Here is a 20,256-nt window from a genome sequence, read left to right as displayed (position 1 = left end):
CCGACCCTCCTAGGTCCAACTTCGGTCCTTCCTCTCAGATATCTTTTTCTCTACCTGTGGTGTCCCCCCAGGGATCTAACCTCTCTCCTTGGCTGTTCAACCAATAAGTGGCACTCCTTACCCACAGCATCGCCACTCTCTGCCCAAATTTTCACTGCTATGCGGATGCCCAGCTCATTTTCAGGATACCCTTAGCCGCCTCCTCTCCCCTCCCTCATCTCTGACTGTCTGTCTGCTATCCAGGAGTGGTGTGCCGCCAATGACCTCTGCCTTAATGCCAGTAAGACTGAGATTCTACTCATCGGCACACCCACTCCCTCCTTCCCTGCAGCTCTCTGGTCGGCCTCTCTTGGCCCTCTTCCTGCTCCCACCTGCAAGGCTAAAAACCTTGGCGTCATCTTCGACTCCACACTCTCCTTCTCTCCTCACATCTCTGACGTCTTTAAGAAGTCACACTACAAGCTGCACCTCCTCAGAGGTATTCTTCCTTTCCTCCCCTTCCCCCAGAGGCTCACTGTCTCCAGAGCCCTGGTTCTCTCTTGGCTGGACTATTTTAACAGCCTCCATCTAAATCTGCCTGCCTCTACTCTCTGCCCTCTGCAACTTATCCAGAACCGGACTGCGAGAATTGTCCTTGGCCTCAAGCCCAGGAATCGTATCTCTCCAGGACAGAAATCTCTGCACTGGCTGCCAGTGGCTGCGAGGATTAAGTTCAAAACCCTCTGCATTGTCCACAAGGCCTTCTGGGGCCTGGGGCCGCAATACCTTCAACTCTCTCTTCCTAAATATCTTCCTTCTCGAGCTCTTCGCTCATCCGCCTCCAACTCCCTCAGGGTCAGCCGCCTATCCAAGCAACAAGTTGGTGGTAGATCTCTCTCTTCGGCAGGGGCCACCCTCTCGAACAGCCTTCCTGCCTCCCTGAAACTTGAGGAGAACCATCTCCGGTTCCGGAAGCACCTCAAAACCTTCCTCTTTGCTTCTGCTTTCTCTCCCCCTCTCCCCTGCTGAATTCCTGGCTGATACTGCACTGGTTACCTGGCTACCCTTTCTGATCTTGGGCCCAGGCCCCGCCAGTTGCACACCTGCACTGCCTCCCTGGCAACCCCTGCACCTGGGGACTGTTTTCTGTATCCCTACAGTCCCCCTACCAGCACTGCAGTTATCTAGCCCTTGCCACCATCTGGCCGTTTTATTATCTTATTTATTCTACTATCCCATTCACGCACTATCCCCTCTCCCTTCCCCCACACACTTTTCCCTTTCGCCTTCCCATGCACTTGTGCGATCTGAATGACACCTGGCCTAGTATGATCGTTGTCTGTCTTCCCTTTGTTCCCCCTCCCTTGCCTCGTCACACCTTGAAACACTTGTGTATAGGCGCGTTATAAATGCCATATCATATCATCATAACAAAGAAAATGTACCACATGAACATTAAACAGAAGTCAAAGTGCTTGCGTATAAGAAAGCCTTTCCTTTTCCATTGTTGTAATAAAAAACTTTACCGGAGTGGTCAGGTGTCTCCAATTAAGAAGAACACTGCTTGTAATCACTCGAAAGGTAGCAAGCTAACTTTTCCGAATTGTTGAAAGAGTATTTACATCAAAGAGAGGTCGTGCATGAATGATGGTGAATCCCGATTCACGTTAAATCAGCATTCTGAATGAATAAAAGGGAATGCAAGGGAGTGGTCGTTTGTACCTAATTCTGTTTCCTTTGTGAAACTCAAATCTTGTAACATCCAGAACAAAATAATTTTTATTGTAGAAGTTGCTGAAGTAGCAAAAAGAACTAGCATTACCGAAGACAGTAGGCAAATCCTCTCGAATGTGAAACCAGCCCTAATAAAAATGAACCACCTACATTTAGAAGTTGTAAAAGTTGTTACCAGTCCAGTGTTCTCTGATACAAGGGTGAAAAGGTTATCCAAGGCTAGAAGAGTGGCAATCCAGCTTTAGGGTAACTGCTGGAATCAAGAAGGTGTGCATAAAGCTGGGGAAGGGAGTTGGGTGCTTGTTAAGAGAACTAATTAACAATCTGTAGAGCAGAGACTGTTAAAGCTGAGAGAAAGCAGTCTTGAAGCAAAGGCAGGTTCTAGTGGCAGCTGTAAGAAAGACAAGGCAAAGAGGCTTCCCCTTGCGTATGGCATAAGAAGGAAGAGCGCCTTGCCTAACTTTGGAGGCCGAAGAGACTTGTCTTTAAGTTGCCTAATCAATCCTCAAAGTACCAAATTGTAGCAGAGCTAATAAAACTTCGGGTTGTCTATAATATTGTCAGAGAACATTATATTCAAGGTGGTTGAAACAGTAGTTAACAGTAGTGTCAAGCAGCCTGCTTACACAGTGCCAATAGCAGAAGGGAGTTGGCAGGAGGAAAACAACCCCCTTAGAAGTAGCATCCTGACAAGTTATACCAAAGACACTACAAAGAGGCTATAAAAAGAAGGATAGTTGTTGAAGCAGAAATGGCGCTTTCAGTTGAACTTTGGTCAAGTCTATCCTGGAAGTAGGTTATCCAGGATTACCATTGGTGCAGTTTTCTTTGTGGAAATTGGAAAGGGAGCTTTTCAACAAACGGAGAAAGAACTGCTACCAGTGGATTTATGTTTGGGTGAACCTTTGTTTCTTTTGGAACTTTCACAAACTGTTTCAATACATTACTTTCTTTGTGAAAGATTGACTTTGGGCATTCCTGGGAAAGGGATCTACCCAGGACAAGTGTAAGTTATCCATGTCACTGGTTGTTTGGTAATCATTTATTTATGTTGTTTATGATTTACTTTCAATGTTTTGTGGTTTATTGCGAGGGCACGTTTTGTGCATGATAGGAGATTTTCCCTTAGAACCTACACTAGGTAGGGAACTCCCTGGTAGAGTAGGCTTAGTTATGTTTTCTTTGTATTTTCTTTTGTTAGTAAAATGTCAAATACTGAGAAAACTACAAGCAGTTAGCGTCGCATTGTTGACCCCTCAAACCTTCTTGTGGATTTTAGAGAGATGAGGTAGGAGTGAGAGGGGTAGGTTGATTGTTGAGGTCACAAGTAGGTGTTCTAGTATATTATGACTGTGGCCATTTTCTAGAAGGCTGGGAAGATGCCACAAGATACCACATGGCCATAGAGAAAGTGGCAATAGATAACATGAGCAAGAGAAAGCAAGTGTGCGTTTACAATTCAGTTTCCAGAAACTCCATGCTGAAAGACGAGGTGCATTGACGGACAGATGGAGACTATGTTTGTGTGCATCAGTATATAGACAATTTGATTTCTTTATTTCTAAGTCTCTACAACTACTAGATTATTTGCAAGTAGGTTGGTATACCCACAAGTAGACCAAACATTAAAATGTCTGGCTCTAGCTAAATTGAGATGCTGCAAAAAAAAAAGGTTTGAAGAAAAGTTACAAAAAAGGTTGCGACAGTGGCACACGATTTGCTTACTGACTTTTACAGATATTCTAATCATCTTGCTACTTTAAACAAAAGCCCATGTTGGAAAACAATTACTATTCCCGTTTTAAGGGGGGCCACTTTGTAAAACATTTAATTGCTATTCAAGTTCCCTAACAAGTCCAATACAAATTGCAATTTGAAGATTGCACTGCTTTTTACAATGCATGTTTTTCAAGTCCTCTTAATTATACAAATCTAAATTAACAACATACCATTTTGGTGTAAGGTTCCGGAAAATCTTAAGACCAAACAAGGGTCCTTGGAGGTCACCGGCTCCAAACTCCACCTGTTTAAACATAAAAAGGCAAGCAGTCAAAAAGAATGAATTGTGAGTTCAGTAATTCTGCAAAGAGCTTTTTGTTGATAAACGCTACTCTACAGACATGAGACCTTGGGGCTGCTGCGTTTACGGTTGACATTGCAGTACTGGATTTGTTCTTTTAAGGTGAAATCACTTCTGTTTTCAATATGTATGCCATAAGTCAGTGGTGAAGTTGAGGATGAAAGTTTGGATTGACAACAAAGTATATTTGCATATCCCAACAATATGAACTTAGCAGAGGGCCTTCCCATTTGCACCTCTAATTAAAATCATTCATGTTAACATTTAAAAAAGGTTCCATGGCATAGATTTTCAATTCTCTTAAATGCGCATATTCACATCATCTGTGACTATTAGCCAAAGTGCCGATCTTCTGACTCCAAGTACACCAGAGAACAGATATATGATCAGATCAACTGGAGCTTCTAAGGAAGATTAAGTCACTTCTCTCAAAAGAACACATGTATAGCGGCCAATTCAGCAGTTATGCTGCACCTGTATTATAGGAATGCACGATGTGAGTTGTTTAGAAAATATTGTCCGAATCTTGTGGAGCCAAGGACTATTTCATATGGTGATTTGATATTGAATAAACAGCACCTGTTCTCTCCAATGACATTCCATTGATTGGAGTGAACAAACGCACAAGTTGCTCCCTTGGCACATTCCTCCAGATTTATGGTGTATCTAGCACAACGATCTCCGAGGACGTGAGCACCTTGGCCACTAATGGAGCATTTACTGCTCCACACCTCAAAGCCCACACTCACAAATACATTTACCACCCTTTGAAAAATGTATTCCTTTTACCCCCCAACGTTCAATAAATTAACAAATGTGTTGATGGTAGGGTTTCCCAGGTTATGAGTCAGCATAGTGATCATATTGTTCTTACTCCTTTGCCCAGTTCTCTTTCCACGAGCCCCATGGTAAACATTAACACCATCTTAAAACCCCTGATAGGGTAGAGGCAGCATATCTTCTCAGATTGCTTGCTCAAACTGGACAACATTAAACATTTTGTTTAATAAACAGTGTTTTTTTGGCCTTGGTAAGCTTTATGACCAATGCCAAAATAAATAATGAATGTCCAAAAAACAGTCTATTTTTGTTTCATAAACATACTTTTGTTATTAAGTGATGGTCAACTTAATGACCAATACCAAAAAACCGCTGTTTATGAAACAAAATGTGATCAAAGAAGACATGAAGTTCATTCAAATGCCTCTGTAGTGATAAAAAAAGTGATCATTAAAATGTGGAAAAAGGGGGAAACACCATAATCTTAGGCAGACAGGACTATATTAATGTAGGAATTAATTATTTGCAAAATGAGGGAGAGTATAGAATCATCACATAGAATCCATGGAAAACAATGACAAAATGAAATGAAACATTGGGAAAAGGAGGCCCTCATTAGTAAAAAAACAAAAAGATATATATATAACAAATAATTTCAGAAATTCCAAGCATTCCCTGGGTGTACTTTTTGCCTAAAATTCACAAAACTTTTGATAAGTAATTGTGCTTGTGCTGGCGTCTTACACATCAACCACTGGAATAAAAGTTCTATGTCATGCAAAGATTCACAAAGTCTAGTATAGTTATGTCATTGATTTAATATCTTCGTCGTCTTCAAGGCTGTTGATTACATGTGAACGGTTTAAAGTACATTTTGATTAAACACATATCAATACAGCATTGTATTTCCTATTTACAAAATTCAAATTTTCTGAAAAATGTTGAGAAATATTACATACCAATGATGGGCAGTACGCTGACACAGAGAAAATCTACAGAATCTGGAATTTACAGAATTCTGTAATCTACAGAAACTCTCCTGAGGGGCAGGATGGAAAGGGCGATGAGGAATATGTGGGAGGAACATCCAGTCGAAAGAACATTACCAGGAGTAAGAAATTTGTTCTTCAAAAGCATTGTGTCCTCCCAAGCATTCCTCATCTTTGATAGCCTCAAAAAGCACTATGTCATTGGAGGTGCGAACAGAGAAGAACAAGTTACTCTCTTACCTGGTAACGTTCTTTCGATGCGATGGTCCGACGACGTATTCCATATCTTTGACAGTAATCACCACAGCTGTGCTGCTTCGGAAAAATGTTCGGCGTCTTTGTCCTGCGTCGATGACATCGATGCGCCGTCCCCGAGGACCTCCTCCGACGGCCGACGTCACCCGATGTGATAAGTAGGATGCACGACGCCCATAGCCTCAGTTGCAGTTTTTTCCCCAGAACGTGTGACAACAGTCTTCTGCCAGTCAGACACACAAGGCCTTGCGGAAACGTAAGATGCAATCGCATAAGAAATTCTGCAGGGGGGAAGGTAGGGAGGGAGCGATATGGAATACGTCGTTGGACCATCCCATCGAAAGAACGTTACCAGGTAAGAAAGTAACTTTTTCTTCGAGGGGATTGGGTCCTCCGACGTATTCCCCATCTTTGACAGACTCCCAAAGCAGTAGCAAAGCAAGGAGGTGGGAAAATAATTTAGAACACATATTTAGCATGCCCAATCAAATTGCAGAACAAAGGACTGCCTTGCCAAAGGCCAGATCCTGTCCTCAGATGGAATCGAGGGAGTATTGACGTACAAAAGTATGTACAGAAGCCCAGGCGGCTGCATCACAGATGTTAAGAATAGGAACACCCCTCTGTAGGGCAGTAGTTGCAGCCATACCCCTGGTAGAATGGACCCGCAAACCAGCCGGTGGGTCCTTACCTGCCAAGCGGTAACGCTCGGAGATAGCCAAAATAATCCAACGAGACAAAGTCTGTTTCGTCACAGCTTGTCCCAAATGCTTTCCAGCGTAACCAATGAAGAGTTGATCGTCCACTCTGACCCGGGACATGCGTGAAATATAAAAGCTCAACGCTCTCCTAGGATCAAGCCTATGGAACCTCTCCTCTTCCTTACCAGGATGTGGAAGAGGATAGAATGCCGGAAGAACAACCTTCTGGCCCAAATGAAATTCCGAAACCACCTTCGGAAGAAAGGAAGGACGAACTCGAAGGAAAACCCTGTCCTTATGAAACACAGTGAAGGGTGGCTTAACTGAAAGTGCCTGTAACTCACTCACTCTGCAAGCGGAAGTAACCGCAACCAAAAATACAGTTTTAAGAGTTAACAGTCTCAAAGGGCAAGAATGCAAAGGCTCAAACGGAGCACCCATAAGAAACTTAAGAACTAGGTTAAAATCCCAACCGGGCACCAGAAAAGGTGATTGAGGGAACACATTAGTGAGCCCTTTCAAAAACTGAGAAATTAAAGGAATCTTGAAATAGGAACATTCTACAGACGAGCGCTTAAATATGGACAGCGCCGCCAGGTAACCTTTAATGGTACCCACTTGCAAGCCCCTGTTGGCAAAAGAAAGCAAAAAAGACAGAACCATGGGAATGTCACATTCAAAAGGATCCACATTCTTAACTCTGCACCAGTCGCAGAATTTACGCCAACGACAACAGTACAGATACTTTGTTGCCGGCTGGCTGGCCGAGAGCAACACCTCCATCACGTCTTCAGGGAGGTCCCAATCCTTATACCTCGACCTTTCAGAAGCCAAGCGTGAAGGTTGAGGGAACTGATCTCTGGATGGAGAACCTGACCCCCCCCTCCCGTGAGAGCAGACGGTCTGGGTAGGGAAGACGACGTGGAGGGCAGATGGACAAGTCGAGAAGGTCCGGGTACCACGTCCTCTGGGCCCACGCCGGAGCAATGAGGATCATCCGGGAACCGAACCTCCGCAGTACTTGCAGGATGACGGGGACTGGAGGAAACGCATACAGCAGTGGGAATGACCACTCCACCACAAACGCGTCTCTTAAGGCTCCTTTTGGAGGAAATTCCAGCGAGCAGAACCTTTTGCACTTCCGGTTGACACTGGAGGCGAAGAGATCCACTTGAGGGGTCCCCCAAAGGGCAAAGATCTCCAGGAGAATCTCCTGAGCCAGCTCCCACTCGTGAGAGATCGTGCTCTGCCTGCTCAGAGCGTCCGCCGTCTCGTTGTCGTCTCTGGCCAAATGAACAGCCGAGATCGAAACTTCCTGCTGGATGGCCCAGAACTCGAGCTGCATCGCCTCCCTGCACAGAGGAAGTGACCCTGCCCCCCCCTTTTTGTTGAGGTAGTGCATGGCCACCGTGTTGTCCGTTAGGATCAGGACACCCTTTCCTCGCACAGTCGGCAGAAAAGCCTTCGGGGCTAGCCTGACGGCCCTCAGCTCCAACAGATTGATATGGAGTCTGGACTCCGACGGAGACCAACGACCGCTGACTGTCAACTCGTTGGCATGAGCTCCCCATCCCGTGAGGGATGCGTCCGTCACGATCGTCACCTCCGGCCAGGGAAGCCAAAACGGAGCCCCCTTCATCAGATTGCCTTCGACGGCCCACCACAGAAGGTCCTGGGCGACCGAGGGCGGAACCTGAACAGGGTCCGACATCCTGCCGGAAGATTGTGACCACTGCATCTTGAGTGCCCACTGCAAAGATCTCATCTGCAGACGAGCCTCTGGCACCAGAAGAATGCAGGATGCCATGAGGCCGAGCAACCTCAAGAACTCGAACGCCGGGATCGTCTGGGCAAATTGAAACTTGTGCACCATCTGCTGAATGTGAAGAGCCCTCATCTGGGGAGGAAAACACAGCCCCAGGGATGTGTCGAGCACTGCTCCGATGTACTGGAGCCGCTGTGTTGGCGTCAAATGGGACTTCTTTAAATTGAGGGAGAAGCCCAGCCTGTGAAGGGAGTGGCAGGTGACGGACAGATGATCCAGGACTTGCTCGGGAGAGCTCCCCCTGATCAACCAATCGTCCAGGTGGGGTAGACGTGAATCCCCAATTTCCCGAGATGCGCTGCCACCACCACCATGAGCTTGGTGAAAACCCTCGGGGCGGAGGTCAATCCGAACGGCATGACCCGAAACTGAAAGTGCGATTCGCCAACCGCGAACCTCAGGTACTTCTTGTGCTTGGGATGGATCGGCACATGGAAGTAAGCGTCCTTGAGGTCGAGAGACACCAACCAATCGTGAAGTTGAAGGGCCTGGAGGACTTGAGAGAGAGAGTAACCATCTTGAACTTGTCCTTCCTGAGGAGTTTGTTCAAACCGCGCAAGTCCATGATGGGTCTCAATCCTCCGTCTTTCTCCGAAATCAAAAAATAAGGGGAATACCATCCCTTGTTCCTCTCCGCTACAGGCACCAGTTCTATGGCGCCTTTCTCCAGCAGGACTTGAATTTCCTGCGCAAGGAGCGGATCCGGACTCTTCAAACAGAGGTTCCCAGGTGGATTGTTATGAGGCCTCTGCCGAAAGGGAAGACAGTAGCCGCGGGTTATGATCTCCGGAACCAACACATCTGAAGTAATGGCACGCCACTCTACAAGAGTAGAGTCAAAGAGGCAACTGCCCGAGCGGCCTTGGTACCTCGAGTACCCTGTTTTCCACCGCTGGTACTCCTACGGTGGCCTCTTTGACTGACAGCTCCTCTCGCTTTACTGAAGGACGTGTAATAACGAAAGGAACCTCCCCTCCATTGTTGTCCCCTAGGACGAAAAGGCGGAGGTTGTCGAACTGCAGCTTTGGAGGTCTGCAACCTCTCAAGGCTCTCGTCAGCCTTGCTGCCAAAAAGATGTTCACAGTCAAAGGACATGTTGAGGAGCCGGGACTGCACATCAGGAGCGAACCCCCGACTTGCGCAACCACGCAAACCTGCGTATTACGGTGCTCGCCGCCATGGACCGGCTGACACAATCTGCCATGTCCAAACCCGACTGAACGGCCTCACATATGGCATTCTTGCCATCCTGGACCATAGCAAGGAAACCATCCCGTTCGTCCCCTTTGGGAATATGTTCAGCCGCTAATGCAACACAGTTCCACAGAGTGTGTGTGAAACGAGACAAGGCACATACGGAGTTGGCCGCCTGAAGCGCCATACCCCCTGAAGAAAACACTTTCTTCGCCCAGCCATCAAAATGTTTGTCGTCCCTATCCAGAGGGATGGTAGGATACGACGCCTGCTTTGCTGGGGCCGTAGCCGCCTGCACCACCAAACTCTCCGGAGTGGGGTGCCTGGACAAGTAGCAGGGGTCGCTACTTGCTGGACGGTATTTTTGCGACAAAGACTTGCCCACTGCCGGGAGACTCTCCGGAGTAGTCCAAGCCGCCGCCACCCTTCTCTGCAGAGCCATATGAAACGGCAGTACCGGGTCAGTGGGGGGACCAAGATCGAGGATGTCCGTGAGATCATCCTGAACAAACTCCCCTGGGGGAGCCGACCATCCCAAGTACTCGGTGACCCGAGACATAAGGCGCCGGTACGAAGAATCGGCATGAGTGTCAGGCTCAGGCCTACAAAACTCTACCTCCGGAGAGGTGTCCAGTCCACTGGCATCATGCAGTGACTGCCTCGGGTCATCAAATTGGCAATGGCCCAAGAGAAGCTCATCTGGCACCGTAACCGGAACCAAGCCCTCATCAGAGCCCTCATCACACTCTGAAATGTACTCCAGGCGGTGAGAGGAAGACACCTGGGGACCAAAGCTATGCCTGACCTTAGCCAGAGCCTTTCTAGGGTCTTCCCCCGTGCTACGGGGCCCCTCTGACACCATTGCCTTGAAAGGCGTTGAGGGCGCCGAACGAATCGGCGCTGGCGTCGAAAGAATCGGTGTCGATGTCGAGAGAATTGGCGTCGACGTCAGCCGCCGCCAGCATCGACGGCGTCGACACAGGCCTCGAAGCCAGAGCTCCGAGCATGTCCTTTGGCGACCTAGGCAGCGACAGCATCGACGACCCCCTTGGAGGCGGAGTCTCGAGAGAGACCGTCGACGTCTTCCTCGAAGACTGCACAGGATCATGCAGTCTCTAGCACGTCGAGGACCGGGACCTGGAACGGGCATGGCGAGAACGGTTAACCTTGTCCGAGCGGGACTTCTCCCGCGAACCGCGCCGACCACCCGAGCCCGAAGGCGTGCAAGTGGTGTCTCTCAAATGATCACGAGGCCGACCCCACTCGGAGGCGCGGACGGACCGGTGCCCTGCGATTCTAGAATCGCTAACATCTTCTTCCCGAAGGAAGCCCATTCCTCTGGTGTCACTTGCATGGTGGGATAAGCGACCCGCCGACGGGCGGAGTCCTCGGAAGAGGACGGGGAAAGCGACCAATGCCGGTGCTTCCAGGAATGCTTCGAAGAGGTAGAGGAGTGGCGAGACCGACTCCTGGAAGGAGACCCACTGGACATCCGACGACGCGCGGAGTCGCCTCTCGAATCATCCGTCGAAAGCCCCGCAGACCTCGACTTCCGGGGCTTAGACACCCTACCTACCGACAACTTCTTCTTGCGCTCCCGCAAAGCCTTGGCCGTGAGCGACTGGCAGTCGACACAGTCGTCCGTGTCATTAGCCTCCCCAAGGCCGCAGAGGCAGGCGTCGTGCGAGTCCGTTACCGACATCTTGGACCCACAGTCCCCGCATTTTTTTGAAGCCCGGACGCGGGTTTGAAGACGAGGTAGACATCGTCACGAACAGGCTTTTTCATAAAAGCGAACAGGTTCAAAGAACCGAGAAGATTACAACAGAAACTCCAAAGAGTCGAGGCGTACCGAGATTCACGAAGCAAACACGTTTGCGGAAAAAATGGAACTGAGGCTACGGGCGTCGTGCATCCTACTTATCACATCGGATGACGTCGGCCGTCGGAGGAGGTCCTCGGGGACGGCACATTGACGTCATCGACGCAGGAACACAGCTGTGGTGATTACTGTCAAAGATATGGAATACGTCGGAGGACCCAATCCCCTCGAATGTATCTTTCAGTAACCCTGTGTAAAACAGCTTTCCCAAACCTTCACCTCCTGACCTGATGCAGAGTCCAGGCAATAATGTTTTGCGAAAGTATGAAGAGACAACCGGGTTGAAGCCCTACAGATGTCTTGCACTGGAACCCCTCTCTGTCAAGCCGATGAAGTAGCCTCTCCCCTAGTTGAGTGTGCTTGTAATCCAACCAGGACATCTTTACCAGCTAGGTTGTAGAATTCCGATATGCAAAAGATAATCTAGCGGGCAAGGTCTGCATAATTACAGCTAAACCTAGTTTCTAAACGGCATACCGTACAAAAAGCTGGTTGTCTTGCCTACGCCATTCTAGAGATGTAAAAGCTCAAGGGCCTCTTAGGATCAAGACAAAGTCTCTCTTCCTCCTAGGAGGGATGTGGTGGTGGTAAAAAGGTAGGACGCACAATCCTTTGTGCTAGATTAAATTCTGAAACGACCTGCGGAAGAAAGGCATGGCGAACCCTCAATGCAACCTTCTCCTTGTAAAAGGTGGTAAATGGAGGCTTACTTATTAAGCCTGTAATTCACTGACTCTACCAGTCGAGGCAATTGCTGTTAAGAAGACGATTTTGAGGGTCAGCATCCTTAAAGGACATGAATAAAGGGGCTCAAACAGAGTGCCAATGAGGAATTTTAGCACAAGGTTCAGATCCCAGACGGGAACAATGAACTGAACAGGAGGGAAAACATAAGTTAGTCCCTTCAGAAATTGGACCACAATAGGGATCTAAAAGAACGATCCCTGCTCTGGTGAACGGTTTAAATAGACAGCACGTCTGGATAGCCTTTTGCAACCGCTGCCCTTGATGGGCTAAATGAAGTTAAAAAAAAGACAGCACCACCAGCAGTGTGTCTCAGGTGAAAGAGTATACATTCTTAGCTCTGCACCAACTGCAAAATGGGTTCCAATGACAGAGGTACAGAGATTTTGTTGCTGGTTTCTAGCCAAAAGCAACACCTCCATTACATCTTCTGGGAGATCCGAATCCTTGTATCTTAACCTCAGGTTCAGGGTCGTGATTTCTGCGTGAAGAATGCAACCCTCTCTTGCATGAGCAGGTGCTCTCTTTTGGGAAAACAAATTGGAGGGCAGATGGACAAGTGCAGACGGTCCGGGTACCATGTCTTCCTGGCCCAATCCAGAGCAATCAGCATCATGGTTTTCCCAAACTTCCTCAACCTCCTGATGACGTGAGGAATGACGGGTACTGGAGGAGATGCGCATAGGAGTGGAAAGTCCCAGTCAACTAGGAACGTGTCTCCCAGAGCTCATCTGGGAGGACAGTCCTTGGAGCAGAACAGAGTGCACTACTTGTTGACACTGGACACTAACAGATCCACTTAATGGGTTCCCCAAAGGGTGATCTCTTGAAGGACTTCCTGAGCTAGCTCCCACTTGTGGGAGACCGTGCTCTGCCTGCTCAGATCATTTGCTGCTGTGTTCTCCTATCCCGCTAGTTGAACTGCTGAAAGGGAGATACCTTCTGGAAGTGCCCAAAAACAGAGCTGTATTGCCTCTGTGCACAGCGGTAGTGGCCCTACACTTCCCTCCACTCTTGTTGAGGTAATGCATAGCCACCGTATTATCCGTCATTATCAGGAAATACTTTCCCTATACAGAGGGCAGAAAGGCCACCAGCACTAGTCTGATTGCCCTCAGCTCAAAAAAAGGTTGATGTGTAGTTTGGACTCCAATGTAGACTGCTGAGGGTCAGATCGCACATGTGGTCTCCCCAACCTGTTAGGGAGGCGTCCATAACTACTGTGATCTCCGGCCATGGTTGCCAAAAAAGGTTCTCCCTTCAACACATTCTCCTTGCAGGCCCATCACAGGAGATCCTGCGTGACCTTGATCGGGACATGAAGTAGATCCGCCATTCTGCCAGAAAACGGACTACTGGGATCTGAGGGCCCATTGAAGAGACCTCACATTCTCAGGCGGACCTCTGGTACCAGAAAGATGCAGGATGCAACCCAGAGACTTGAAGGGGGATATCCCAGGAAGAGCCACGTGGTCAAGAGAAGCACCAAGGACTCACTATGATTACATTTTTGTATCCAACGATATCTATGTAATGTTCGAGTCCTTGAGGGTCATACCGTTGGCAAGTAGTGATCATGCCATTTTAAAACTAACCTTCAAGGGCGATACAGAAAGGCTAACATCCACCTTAGAAGAGCCCCTACAGGTTAATCAAGGCTGCAGCCGCATAAAAATCCCGCAGAAGGAAGTCAACAAAATCTCGACCAGACTCAAAGGCATTATATGTAGAGCAATAATGGGGAGATGGAGTATACTGCGGTCCTTCCAGCATTTCAGAGTAAAGTATCAGAGGGCTCCTGTAACGCTCACCTGATTCTCGCAGAGGCGCCGGTCTTGACTGGGCGACTACTGTATCTTCAAAGGTGATGTGTAGCACCCGGTTGGCTCTTTGGGCTGGACCTCTGTGCACTGTATGCCTGACGTGTAGAGTAAGATGTCTTAGGTAAGTGAATGCCGAGCTCTCCATCTGCCTCGGGGCAGGGTGCTGTAACCAGTTTCTTCACTGGATAGGTAGCGCAGGCCTCTTGACTTCAGAGGACTGCTGTCCGTCGTTTACTGCACGAACAGTAAGTTTCGAGTCATTCAAATGTCTTTTTAAAGTCTTTAGTAATGATGTCTCTTGTTTTGCAGGGTTCCGGCAATGGCGGATGACGGGCTGAAGTGAGTTGAAGATGGAGCCCGTGTGATGAATAGAAGCGCCTGGAAGCACGTGAGTAAGCGCTTGTTGCCTGCTTCACTATGCGCTCTAACTGTCTTTTTATTTTGCAGGTACGAGTTCGGAGCGGCTGCAGGGTGCCGGAATACCACTGGATTAGATGTGGAAAGGAGTAATGGCACGTGAGTATTAAAAAGTTCCCCAATGTCTTTAAACGCACCTTGTTTTGTCTTTCAGATGCGGGATGCAGCGCCGAAGGCCTCCGGAGCGTGCGAAGAGTTGGTAAGCCTTTGCCTTTCAGATGCCGGAATGCTAACCTGTTCTTTCTTGTCTTTATAGGTGTTGCTGAAGACTGGATTCAGGATGGTAAGCCTTTGCCTTTCAGATGCCGGAATGCTAACCTGTTCTTTCTTGTCTTTATAGGTGTTGCTGAAGACTGGATTCAGGATGGTAAGCCTTTTTCCTTAGGCCCAGGACCGGATGCAGAAGACACGATGAGCGTTCTGCTGCAGAGGTTGCAGAATAACGCAAAGCAAGATTCATCCACCGGGTGTGGTTTAAATAGCCTCCTGTAGTGCTTAGGTGTCTCCTTCCACAGCCACGCCTAAGTAAGAAAAGAGTTCCTGGTAAGAAAAGAGTTCCTGCCTTCCAGAAGAGTTCCAGTGTTCTGAATCTAGGGAGTGGCTCCAGCCCCACCCAACAGGAAAAGTAGTTCCAAACAGAAGAGGATCAGAGGCTCAACTGGCAGGCAAGTAAGCAGCATGGTCTGCTGAAGGTAAGTCCACCCAAGCATTATGAGCCCGGCGCTTCCAGCGCTGGGACTGGGCATATTTATGAGCCTGGTGCCACTGGCGCCAGGACTGGGTCCAAAAGGTCCCAATTGGGACTGGTTGGCACTCGGAACCTGGGTTATGGATCTGCTTCCAAGGGAGTTGGGAAAACCCTGACCTTTTGGAAGCAGAGATCATGACAGCTCCAAACTGTATGTAAAGAGGTTGCATACCGCAAACTGGGAAGTCACGCAGAAGAAAAGAGCTTAGATTCGATCTTCGAGCCATTGAACAGCAGAATCTTGAACACAAAGTGACCCAGAAAAAGAAAAGAGGAAACAGCGCTATAGAAATTGGTTGCTGGATTCCAGGGCACAGCGATTTCAAGCAGATGCTGAAACTATGATGAAGGCATTATCTAATAGGAACACCTGGGATCTTTGGTCTCTTAATAATAATGCCACCTTTCAACAGGCGGCTATGACACCTGCGGTGCCAGAGAAGGTCTGGATTAGGTTCTTTAAGGACTTGTTTTCTGTGCCTAGTCAGCAGTTAGATCCCTAAATAATAAGGGGGATCTGCCACCATGGGAAATTATCTTCGACAGGGAGGATAAACTGGATTGAATATTACATCTCAACCAGTCGAAGGCGTCTGGCCCGGATGGTTTAACTAACAGTATCATCAAACAGAATCCGGAGGAGTGGGCAGACTTTTGTATGATCTTGTTTACTCAAGTACTGGCAGTCAGAAATGTCCCAGTTTCGTGGAGCACCGCCATAATGGTGCCTATATATAAAAAAGGTGAAAGGGACAACCCACAAAATTATAGGCCCATCGCTCTCCTTGACTCCTTAAGAAAAACCTTTGCGGCAATCCTCCTAAAACATCTACATTTATGGGTCTGGGAGCAGGGTTTGTGCCAGGGGTCGGTACTAGTCTGAACCTCCTTATTCTTAACATCCTGAAAATGAGAGCCATGGTGTTAGGGAGAATTCTCTGTAAAGGCTAATTTCCCAAACCTAGTGAGTCCCCCAGCAGCTTTGCTGGATTTTTGGGGTTTATTTTTTTCTCCTGCTAAGAGTGACTCTTTTCCTCCCACTCTTAGACATGATTTGAGGTGTTCCTTTGACTTTGTATGTGTTTTATGGGCTATGGGGTCCTTTACCCCATAGGGCTTCATGTGTTTTTGGTATATGGGTTACACAGCACCCTCCGTGCCGTAACCCAGGGGTGTCGTAGCTACCCCCAAACATAGACTCCATACTCTGGGACTGACTACTGTCTCCCAGGGCATGTAAAGTCACCATTGGCTTTGCTAGTTTCAAAATGTGAACAGAACCAGTACAAACCATCCTATTGTGGACGTACTGGTCGGGGCAATTCGATTTCCCCGGGGTCTGTTGTTCGAGGGGGCACTGTCCAGTCCCCCCGACCGAGTTTTGGCTGGTGGCAGTGGATACTTTTTATATTCGACCGCGAATATATTCCTATGGGATTTTCCCATTGTTCGAGGCTACCACTTTTTAAAATAGCCTCAAACATACCACCGGTTTATTAAATTAATATAAATACACTGGTTGGTATTTTTTGCCGAAACTCGGTTCCAAAATGGCGTTTGTTTTCACTTCTGTGACTCCAACCCAAGTCGAGCCCTCTTTGTTCCACTTTTGGCGGGCTTCTCCACAGAAGCCTCCAAAAGTGGTGCCACTCTGTCTGGGTACCACAGGGGGTGTGGGGGGGGGGGGGGGGGGGGGTTTAGGCACCCTGGACTGAGTTGCCTCGGCAACTCAAGTCGCACTCTTCTGTGATTGGACCAAGTGGTGAGCTGCCCGGCTCACCACTTAGCATGTTTGAGTGACAGCTAGGCTGAATGAATGGGGGTTTTCTGCATAAAGGCAGAGCTTTGGGGACTGGAACTTCAGAAGTCGCCATAGGACCTAAAGAATCCAAGGAGGAAGAAGCCGAGCCGACCTGCAACGACGACACCACCGGTGGAGCCCTGCTGAACCGTCTCACCACTTTTCTCGACGATAGAGGAGATCTCCGGTCCGGAGAGTCTTCTTCCTTTGACTGGTGGGGATAACCAGTTTGCCCGTCTTTTCGCCTTACTGGACCATCTCGTGGCCGCCTTGCCTGTGCCAAGCACCCCGGCAACCGGAATACCACAGTTTAGCACTACCGTGAAGAATAGGGTGGTACCTTGTAACCGGGAAACTCTGCGGCTGGTTTCTTCCCTGGCAGCGCAATGACCTTCAGCTTTCCCCCACGTCGAGACCTCCTCTTCCTCTGGACGAAACACCGACTTGCAACCGCTGCCAGGAACAACTGCCCCCACTGGAGCGTTCTTCCCACTTTCAGGTACTGTGTCCCACCTGGCTTCCCTTGCGACAGATCGTTCGGGGTGACAGTAAATCCTCGACTTTCTAACCTGGGTTAGCCTGGGACCTGTTAACTAACTTTTCCTGACTTGATCTCAATCTTTTGTGAACTTTCTACAAAGACTCTTTGGGCACAACCCCACTGTGTGATCCTGGACACATTTCGCTTGCTCTCTCTAAGAGTGGGCCTGGCATTTGAACTTCCTTTCTCTCCAGTAGACTTTGCCTAACCTGCCTCACTGTGGTTCTTTGAAAAGTATTGAAATTTGTGTGCTTTCATAACTCTGCCTTTTCCCCTCCCTTTTTAATAACTTATTAGAGTGCCATCTTATGTTAAGCGCTCACCTCTGTCTGAAAATAAGTGGTGTTTCTCATTACGACTTGTCTAATAAGTAATTAGGGTTGTATATATAATAGTGACTGTGTGTTGAATTTATTTACCTCTCTTTGTGCTAGTGTAATTTACAAGTGTCTTTAAATAAATAATTATATACTTTTACACCAAAGCTCTGGTCAGTGATTGCTTGTGCTACTGTATCTCTGTACCTTTTCTGTATACTCTATATGCTGCCTAACTCATCTTGAGAGAAGTCTGACTGCTCAGCCACAGCTACCAGGTAAATCTGGGTGGTACAGACTGCTACCAATTGGATGTACTGCCAACCACCTGTAGTCCTAAATCTTTTGCAGTGGTCTCTAAGGGAACTGTACAGGTTTCTGCCTAACACATGGAATCCCAACAAAACACTTATATGGCGTTCATCGATCTGGCACAAGCCTTCGACAGTATCAATAGAGATACACTATGGGGAAAGATGTCGGATTGGGACTGTCCGCCGGATCTATTGGATGCCATCAAGTCTTTATATTTGCGAACATCAGTTCAAGTGAGATTAACAGCGATGGGGATCCTCTGCGCTTCTATTTCAACTTGGAGGGGACTGAAACAAGGATGCCGCCTGGCTCCTACCATCTTCAATTTATCCTTTTCGGACATGTCCTCAAGCCAAGAGGGGGGTTAGAGCTTTCCCACCGCAAATATACAGGCAGAATATCCCATGGGTAATGTACGCAGATGATTTGGTGGTAAATTAGAAGTTACTCACTGTAATGACTAATGTACTCTTAGTCCTTAGTCCCCTTTCCTCCATACTGCATGGGCATCCCTTCCAAGGGACGGGAGGCGGAACCTGTTTCACCAGAAAAAACCTTCCCCTTTAAATTTCGAGGTGCGCTGGGGTGCGGCACAGGGAGCATGCCCTGCCCTGACTCTGATATTCGGCGCCACACCTCAGTGCCCATTGACGCGTAGACAATAGATTTAACATTGCCTAATGACACCAGTATTATTAGGGGGGAGGTTGGTGGGAAGTATGGAGGAAAGGGGACTAAGGACTAAGAGTACGTTAGTCACTATGGCTTGCCAAGGGACATGGTGCTGGAATGCGATGGCCGTTGCCTTGCCCCTGACTGCGTGGGTGTGCATGTTGGCCAGGAGCGACTTGTGCTGGCCCTCATATGCTTCCTTCATGACTGAGACCATCCAGCAAAAAAATGGAGGCCCTGGAGGCCTAGTAGCCTGGTCTTGAGCCTCCGAAGGTGACGAACAGGGTGTCCGATTTGCGGAAGCCCTTGGTCATGTCAAAGTAAAATTTCAGGGCACGCCTGACATCCAGGCAGTGCAGCACCCTCTGTGCTTCGTCCTTGGGATCGGGAAAGAACGTAGGAAGGACTATTTCCTCGTTCAGGTGGAAAGCAGACGGCACCTTGGGCAGGAATGCCGGGTGCGTCTGCAGGACTACTTTGTCCCTGTGAAAGGTAGTATATGGTTCTGAGGCAAACGGCGCCTGTATTTCGCTTACTCTACGAGCCGAGGTGAGGCCGACTAGCAAGGCCGTCTTGATGGTGACCAGCCTGATGTCCATGGACACCATTGGCTCAAACGGTTTGTGTGCCTGAGCTCCCAAGACTATGTTCAGGTCCCACACAGGGTGCAGCCCTCTTATGGGCGGGTAGAGCATTGCGAGCCCAGTCAAATGCTTCTTGACGATAGGATTGGAAGAGGAGAAGATCCCATCCTCCGAGTTCCTGTAAGCCCCTATGGCTGCGAGGTATGTACGGCAGGTGTCCACCTGCACACCAGAGTGGGCGAGGTGTGCCGAGAAGGAAAGCATGTCGTCCAAAGAACATGCCAGGGGGTCGATTTCCTTGGAGCCCGCCCAGTGGCAGAATATGGTCCATTTACTTTTATACTGGGCCCTGGTAGTCTTGTTCCTTGCGCCCTGTATGATTTCTAGATTAGCCTGTGAGAGGCTGAGGTGCCGCAGCGTTACCTGCTCAGGTACCACACTGAGGGCTAGCTTCTGTGGGGTGGATGACCCTGCTCCCCTGTTGCACCAGAAGATGTGCTGGGCCCATCGGGAGGTGATTCGGTGGCAACTCCGAGAGGCTGAGGAGCTCCGAAAACCATGGCCTGGCCGGCCACTATGGATATATTAGAATGATGTTGATTTGCCGAGACTCCCTGATCTTGCAAATCACTCTGTGAATCAGCGGAGTGGGCGGGAAGGCGTAAGCCTTCATGCCGTTCCACTGGAGCCGAAATGCGTCGCCCAGGGAGCCGGGGCGCTGTCCCTGCCAGGAGCCGAACTGAGGGCACTTCTTGTTGTACCAGGTGGCAAAGAGATCCAAGTGGGGGTGAGCCCACCTGTTAAAGATCTCCTGAATGACAAGGTCGTTTAGCTGCCACTCGTAACCGTCCGCTCCCAATCTGCTGAGTATGTCC

At 48.6% G+C, this 20,256-nt stretch overlaps 1 protein-coding gene across 1 annotated transcript in view; it reads right to left on the bottom strand.

Annotated features, from left to right (window-relative positions):
• Positions 1 to 20,256, bottom strand: part of DNAJC11 (DnaJ heat shock protein family (Hsp40) member C11) — a 1,722,882-nt gene that overhangs the window by 654,113 nt on the left and 1,048,513 nt on the right. The window contains exon 7 of the mRNA XM_069610417.1: positions 3,663 to 3,736. Coding sequence (XP_069466518.1) covers positions 3,663 to 3,736 — 74 coding nt within the window. The remainder of the gene's footprint in view (positions 1 to 3,662; positions 3,737 to 20,256) is intronic.

This window comes from Ambystoma mexicanum, chromosome 8 (assembly GCF_040938575.1).
Source record: "Ambystoma mexicanum isolate Mex_15411 chromosome 8, UKY_AmexF1_1, whole genome shotgun sequence".
Classification (NCBI taxonomy): domain Eukaryota; kingdom Metazoa; phylum Chordata; class Amphibia; order Caudata; family Ambystomatidae; genus Ambystoma; species Ambystoma mexicanum.
The sequence above is the reverse complement of the archived record's forward strand: the minus strand, read 5'-3'. Positions and strand labels throughout refer to the sequence as shown.